The sequence below is a fragment of the Neolamprologus brichardi genome, chromosome 1 (assembly GCF_056152115.1).
Source record: "Neolamprologus brichardi isolate AB-2024 chromosome 1, ASM5615211v1, whole genome shotgun sequence".
NCBI lineage: Eukaryota > Metazoa > Chordata > Actinopteri > Cichliformes > Cichlidae > Neolamprologus > Neolamprologus brichardi.
The window spans coordinates 1,846,092-1,854,023 of NC_142104.1; the positions used below are offsets into that span (position 1 = coordinate 1,846,092).

At 47.8% G+C, this 7,932-nt stretch overlaps 1 protein-coding gene across 1 annotated transcript; it reads left to right on the forward strand.

The window, feature by feature from the left end:
• Positions 1–2,813: 2,813 nt before the first annotated feature.
• Positions 2,814–7,605, forward strand: mex3b (mex-3 RNA binding family member B). The gene is made up of 2 exons (XM_006802306.2): positions 2,814–3,394; positions 4,891–7,605. Exons 1-2 carry the CDS (start codon positions 3,172–3,174, stop codon positions 6,297–6,299), a joined length of 1,632 nt encoding a protein of 543 aa, XP_006802369.1. The 5' UTR covers positions 2,814–3,171; the 3' UTR covers positions 6,300–7,605.
• Positions 7,606–7,932: the final 327 nt, after the last annotated feature.

A 7,932-nucleotide genomic window follows, 5' to 3' on the forward strand; every position in this document is an offset into this window, starting at 1 on the left:
TTGCATTTGTCCCTGACCACCAGAGTCCCTCACGTTAATTTATTATAATTTGTTATGCTAACATAGCTGTGTCGCTAGCAATCACGTAGCACAACATTATATTATATTATATTATATTATATTATATAACTAACCTCGTATTGTGGATGAATAATCTCAGAATCCCTCACGTTAACTTTTATCGAGTGGAAAAAAAGTTAGCGTTCATCCTCCAGCTTCACTGTGTTAATGTTATGCTAACATAGCTGTGTTGCTAGCAATCACGTAGCACAACATTATATACCAGCTAGCCAAACTTCAGTAACCCTACAAACGTCACTGCTGTTTAGTTTTCTGTCTTTATTTATGTTGGAAGTGATAACAGAGCTGTACGTTTGAATTAGTTTCAAAAATCTCTCAGTCAGAACATGGTATGAAATGTTTAGGTGGAAGCTAGCGAGCTAACTTCCTGTTAACTTCTAACTCCGTTAAATTTAATAAATTCTGTTTTCATGGATGCCTGGATGTTAAACTTAATTGTTACACCTGCTAAAGCAGCAACACTGATGGTTTAATTAAAGATGAAAGAATTTAGACCGTTTTTAACTCTCAGTGTTCGTTTGACTTTGGGACCTGAAGGGGACGGAGTTTAGGACCCAGATTTCTCCGTGAAGCTCCTCCCTACAGCAGCCGTAATGCTCTGACAATCCATCAAAACATTTTTAACAGATTTCTGCACAACAAAATTGGTTCGAGGTCAGTAAGCACAACCAGAATTCATACATAAGGCACACTCGATTTTTGAGAAAATTAAAGGATTTTAAGTCCTTATAGTGTGGAAAATACGTTATACAGAAGAAAAGAATATATCGTGATATATATTGTTACCGCACGTGCTTCAAATTATATCGCAATATGGATTTTAGGCCATATCGCCCAGCCCTACTACATAACTCTATTTCCTACTTGGTGATGCAGCTCTTATGTGTGTTTTCTTGTACATTAGACACACAGTGAAGTGCTGCTGAGGTTCTTCTCATTTTAAAATAACGACGCCGTCCTCGCCTTCACTCCGACTCGTCACCCACGTGTAAATTATTAGAAATATGTGCATGATTGACAACGTTTGAACTGTGCTGAACACATCAGAGCTGTTATCGCTGTCATTGATTAGTGATCAGGTAAGACGTGCATATCTAATCAGGTTACTCCCTCCAAACTGTTTCCATTGTTACTGGCTTTCTCATCAATGGGTTAAACATTAATGAGAAAGCCAGAGAGCCTCGCTCCACTTTATTCACATTTTTGTGTTTCCTGTTACAAAGATGAAGCGCTGAAGAGGACGCCCAGACCCTCAGCGCTCATACTGCACGCACCGACTCTACGTCCAAGCTGCACCAATAGAAACTCAAATAGATGCTAATGCTGTGAACTGTGTCGTCGCTGTGATGAGCAGAACAAACAGTTATTTTTAACCGTCACTAGTAACATCAGGCAGAAACTGGTGAGTTCAAAGACGCCTGTTATAATCAGGTCACCTGTGGCTCAGACGCTACGATTACCTAACACACCAGTGAACTTCCACAGGGGGCGCTCTTGAGCGCACCAGCTCATTATGTTTTTGATAGAGAACAATCATTCTACTTTCACATTTCCTAATTTCAGGTTTTTAATGTAGTAAAATACCTTTCTGTGAGTCTTATGGACCACAAACCTTTCTTTTTACAGTATCCTCCATTTTTATTTGAGGCATCAGAGGCAAAATCAGCTTCACTGCAAGGACGATTTTATTTCCCTTCAGTTAAGTATTGACGATGGATTTGCAATGACTAAAATAAATGTGGATTTTTTGTCAAGAAACAGATGGAAATAATTATTTTAGCTCTTTAGCTCCATTCACTCCAAAACAATGAGGATTAGCAGTGCCCCCTCCCCCCTGCTGTGCCCAGGCAGAACTGCAGCCAGTTTCTGTACAATGTGGATAAACAGTAAGTGGAGCGGGTCAGAACCACAGAGAAAACATGACGATGTTGGCTGTGCACAGCTGGAAACTGTATTTCAACCACATAAACAAACAGATAACACACACACATGTTGGGTATTCATATCCTGTGGGGACATCTAATTGACTTTACCCCTTACCCTAACAGTAACCTTGAAAAATGAATACCTAACCCTAACCCTTAGTTACCTAGGGTTTAGTTACCTAAACCTAACCATAACTAACTGTAACCCTAAAACAAGTTTTTGAGTCTCAAAAATGCCTTCAAACTTGTGGGGACCAGGATTTTGGTCCCCACAAAAATATGAACACACACACTGTCACACACACACACTTTCACACACACACACTGTCACACACACACACACACACACACACAGTACTCAGGCACTGTATACATACGCTGCACACATATGTATACGAGGTGAGGGAGTTATGTTGGCTCTGTTAACACTGAGGTAAATGATGACATCATAGGTGGCTGTGTTTGTCCATCTTTCATTTACAGTTTATTATTATTGGTCAAATTAAAGAGAAAAAACGAGAACGCTGACTGGAGTGGAAGAGCGGCCGAGATCCTCGGGGAAAGAACACATGTGATGCGTGATGAACGCGTGAACAGCTCCACTTCCTGCCGGCCGGCCTGAGCAGCTCGAACCGGGAAAGAGACAAAGAGCAAGACTGGGAACAAAGAGGTGGGCGTGGCCGTACGAGCGGGCCCGCCCAGTCATTGCGGGCAGCCAGTCGGATCCCGGATATGCAAACGAGCCGCGGCACCGCATCGCCCCTGCCCAGGCGGTGACGTCACCCGCACATCTCTCTGTCTGGCTCTGCAAAGACTCAGACAGAAGCAACAGAGGAGCTGAGGGGAAGCCAGCACGGATTATTACCGCTGTGGAATAAACACGCGTTTTCCTGCAGCAGCACGGCTCGGCTCGAACCGGGACGTCCAGCTTCGGCCTGGAAACCAAAGGGGGTGGATGGTTTTACTGTGGCTCCTTTGCGCTGCTTTCCCTCCCCTCCTCAGCCGCACTGGTTTCTTTGCACTGAGCAGTTGTCTTTGAGAACCGGCTCCGGTGCCTCTCCCCTCTCCTCCTCCTCTTCTTCCTCCTCTCTTCCCCTCTCCTTTCTTCGCCCTCCTTCCTGTATTATTTTCTGCCTTCCACCCGCAACCCTGCGAAGCCGCAAACATGCCCAGCTCGCTGTTCGCCGACAGCAGCGTCCAGGGAGACGCGCTGGACGACCAGAGAGCGCTGCAGATCGCCCTGGACCAGCTCTCCCTGCTCGGCTTGGACAACGACGAGAACCCGCTGTACGACAACGGCCAGGAGCCCCGGAAGAAGAGCGTCAACATGACGGAGTGCGTCCCGGTGCCCAGCTCCGAGCATGTGGCTGAGATCGTGGGCAGACAAGGTGTGTGTTTGTGTGTGTGAGACGGTCGGTGTTTGTCTTGCATCACAGCTGAGCGCGGCCATGCACCCAAACAGCACCGTGTCCCGTGTGGGAGGACTGAATGCCAGCACACTCACACAGCGCATGTGTCACTTTTCTTGCTTTCAGGCTACATTTGCAGCTCTGCTGGTGAATTCGGCTTCCCTGTTCCCCTCCGGGCTTCAGTTTCTGTCTCGCCAGTTAGTCATACATTGTTCCTTCTCTATAAATACACGGCGGTGGGCGGCAGCGCGCACCGATTCAAGAAGTTGACATTTGGAATAAGTGCTTATTGAGATTAATAACAGCCCGTGCTGCTGCTGCCGAACTGAAGAGAAGCAGGAAGCAGCTCAGAAAAGACACCAAAGTCGTGCTGTTTGTCGTGCGTGCTCTGCGGGCAGGCACGCGTTTGTTAAAGTATTTGACAAAATGAACGGAGTTTGGTTTGGAAGAATTAAAATGAAATCTGAGCTGTTTTGGGTGAAGCCTGGCGATGACCGCTGACAGGACAGAGGTTATTATAATCATCATGTGGTGTTTGTAGGTCACTGTGTGTGTGCGTGTGTTTTCCTCACACATTCTTTGCTTAATGGCTGTGATGGTGATCGGATCGAATTAGGACAGCGGTCACGATGTTACCTTGCCTCGCAGGCTGCAGACGCCCATAGCTGCACAGATCTCTCAGTGTTTCCAGCTGTAGGGCTGCAGGGCGGGACTGGTGCTTGGTTACATATGCGGAATCTTTCCCCTCCCTGTGCTGCTGCTGCTGCTCCCACAAAAACAAAAGGAACTGTAAGGACACTTTACAGCAGCCACAGTGGGACATTTGTGCAGTAGGCTTGTTTACATCCAACACCATCACCCAGTCCCCTGCGTCGGGTTAAGTCAGGCTAGAAGCACAGAGAGGAAAAATGGTGGACTAGCCGTGACCTGGGGGTGTTATTTTAATGCGGGAGACTATCCTTATTTAACCTGCACCAGTTTGACGCTAACTCGGGATTTAAACTGGTTTAGTTGGACTCGCCTTCCTCTGCTGGTTATATCACTCTGTCCCACTCAGCTGGCTTCGCTTGGCTAATTATGTCATTCTTCCCTGGTTGTTTCCTCAGCTGGTCTTTTTGATGATAAAGATGTGTGCCTGTGCTTCAGGGCGTTGGAATGTGAGTTAAAGCTCAGCTTCCAGGATATGAAGTCTTTACGTAGCTTTGCCCCTTTTTCCCCAGTGTGTCTCGCAGCAGCCGTCCTCGTGTTTTGCTGAAGGAGACTTGCTCGCTGTTCTTTCTGTCCTGCTGTATGTTCGTGGCGGTGGCATGTGGTTTGGATTTGTTCTTCTCTAAAAGGGTTCCTCGCCTGCTTTTTTAAAGCTGCTTGCACTTTTTGAGAGACAACAACAAACACGCAACATCTGTTCTGAGAACATGTGCCACATTTCAAGGTTCTACGTCCTCACTTTTCTTCTTTTGCTTCCTTTGCCTCAGGTTGCAAGATCAAAGCCCTGCGAGCAAAGACCAACACCTACATCAAGACTCCGGTGCGAGGCGAGGAGCCCGTTTTCGTGGTGACAGGCAGGAGGGAGGATGTGGCCATGGCCAGGAGGGAGATCATCTCGGCTGCAGAGCACTTCTCCATGATCCGAGCCTCCCGGAACAAAAACACCAGCCTGAACGGGAGCGGCACCCCGGTCCCCGGACCGCCTAACCTGCCTGGACAGACCACCATCCAGGTCCGGGTGCCTTACCGCGTGGTCGGGCTGGTTGTGGGGCCCAAGGGCGCCACCATCAAGCGGATCCAGCAGCAGACCCACACCTACATCGTGACCCCGAGCCGGGACAAGGAGCCGGTGTTCGAGGTGACGGGGATGCCGGAGAATGTGGACCGAGCACGCGAAGAAATCGAAGCCCACATCGCCATGAGGACCGGAGGCCTGATCGAGCTCCAGGACGAAAACGACTTCCACGCCAACGGCACCGATGTGGGCTTCGACCTGCACGGACACGCCACCCTGTGGTCCAAGCCCAGCGCGGGGATGACCCCCACCTCTGTGCGCAAACCCTTCTCCAACTACCGCAACGACTCCTCCTCCTCCCTGGGCAGCGCCTCCACGGACTCCTACTTCGGCAACAACAGCTCGCGCATGGCCGACTACAGCCCCCCCAGCCCCGCGCTCAGCTACACGGCCACCACCAACAACAACGGCAACAACAATAACAACAACATCAACGTCAACACCAACGGCAACGGGTTTGTTTACGGAAGCGACGTCATCTCCCCCGACTGCACTGATCTGACTTTTGACTCCTCGCCAGGGTTTGACCCAACACCAGCCCCGCCAGGCCTCCTGTGGTCCCCGTACGACAGTCGCATGACCCCCTCCTCCACCGGAGGCAGCTCCCCCACCTCCACTTCAGCCATGTTCCCTACCAACAGCTCGGCTAATGCCAACGGGATCGCGGGGAGTCAGAGGAGGGTTAACGGCTGCACCCCGCAGCCTCGCCTGTCGCCTCCTCTCCACAGCCACAACGGCGGGCCCGCCGAGCACCCGTTAGCCCGCAGGGTGCGCAGCGACCCGGGCGGAGGCCCACTCAGTTTCCCCGGCTACTCCGGCTCCATCGCGTCCTTGCCGGGCCCCCACCTCCCCGGGGTCCCGTGCGACTCCTCGGCCTCGTCGTCCTCCTCCTCTTCCTCCTCATCCACCTCCTCGGGTACCAGCCGAAAAGGCAGTCGCGATTGTTCGGTGTGCTTTGAGAGCGAGGTCATCGCGGCGCTGGTTCCCTGCGGGCACAACCTCTTCTGCATGGAATGTGCCAATCGGATCTGCGAGAGGAGCGACCCCAAATGCCCCGTCTGCCACACCGGCGTCACTCAGGCTATACGTATATTTTCATAAGAAGTGAAACCCTTGGACTGTCTCGGCGGCGAGACCGACTACAATAGCAACAACAGACTCTTCATACCGCTTTAACGATCAGCCAATCGTCAGTCTGGAAAGTGTACATAGATATACATATGTATGTAAGAGAGGCTGCAGTATCCAGAAGAAGGGACAGACAGCCTTTGTGGGCTAGTTGTGAATAACGTACTGTAGCTTGGGGAAATATTTTCAACATCTAAGTGCATGTTTTAAATATTACAGTATAGTAATCAATAGTTCTAGTTAATTGTACACTATATTTATGAAGCGAAGAGAGACATTGGGGTCAGGACGGAGGTACGGGGGTCCGCCTGTAGACCGTTTCGGCGGGACGAGCCTTCCAGGTTTGCCGATCAAGTGTAGTGAGGGGGGCGGCGGCTGGGAAACGTGGAGGGCGTCCGGCCTAACAGATACTGCAGCTCGAGGTCAGAAACCACGCGAGGGAGGGAGAGCAACAACATATCCTACATATATATGTATAGAATCAATTTCCACAAGTTGAAAGTTTTAAATGACATTACTACAGATTGAAGTATTTTATTCTTTTTTGACTTGAAAGATTATATTTCTTATTGCAAAGATGTTTACAGATATTTTAATTTAAGTTCAGTGAACTTTTTTGTAGCTGGGTTGAAATATTGTTCATTTTTTTAGTACGGCCTTACGGCATTTGATCACTGTATTATTTTAATATCACACGACTGTGGGAGCAAATCCGAGTCCACAAAAATGTGTATTTGACAGTATTCTGTTGGGATGGAGTTTTTATAGGTTCAGCAAAAAAAAGTCTTTTAAATCTGCTTCACCCAGCATATTTTTTATTCCGTAATATAAAGCATATTTTATTCTATATTATTATGAAACATTGAAATGTACAAAACTTAGTAAGTTGAACACAAAGAAACCGTTTATGCTTTCTAAAATTTGTATGAATTAGATTCCAGTGGGAATTACAGGCTTCTGTTGCACCACTATAGTTTTAGTATTTCTATTTTAATACATTTGTTTACCACTTGTTTATGTATATGTAGGTGAAGTTACTTGAGCGTAAATGTACTTTATTGAGCAAAGTTTAAGAACAAAGTATATTTTATTTTATGATAAAGGGCCTTTAACCTCATGGTCAAATACTAATATTATATTTGCTGAGACAAGATTTGAAAATGTATCAAGAGTTTTATTTTTCTGACATTTAAAGTTATACATGATAAAAAAAAGTAATGGTGCTACTTCATGTTTTTTTAAGTATTTCTATATAAGTCCAATAAAAATGGTACATCGATGTTGGTGTCTGCTTCTCGTCCATCCTTCACATGTCGATGTGGATCGTCGTCGGAGTCCTAATAGTTTTCCCCTCTCTGCTCCCCGATAGAAGCTCGGAGGTGGCGGGATTATCGCCGCAGCCTAATTATCGAGGATATGCTTTGACGGTGGGACTCGGCCTGCCTTATCGCTAATTAGAAGAGCCGTGCGACCCATTCTTATGCAGATCTGCTGGTGTGCAGACCGTAATCTGGCTCCTGTGGGCTTTGGTGGACTGATGAAGCGGGACATACTGAGAGATCTGAAAAAGCGTGGTCGCGTTTTAGAAAACCAGTTGGTGAAAAAG

What these genes read in the sequence shown, in the direction of transcription:
- mex3b (XM_006802306.2), top strand. Translation starts at nt 3,172, where the DNA reads ATGCCCAGCTCGCTGTTCGCCGACAGCAGCGTCCAGGGAGACGCGCTG. An exon ending in TGAGATCGTGGGCAGACAAG is followed by an intron (nt 3,395 to 4,890) that starts GTGTGTGTTTGT and finishes CCTTTGCCTCAG; the next exon opens with GTTGCAAGATCAAAGCCCTG.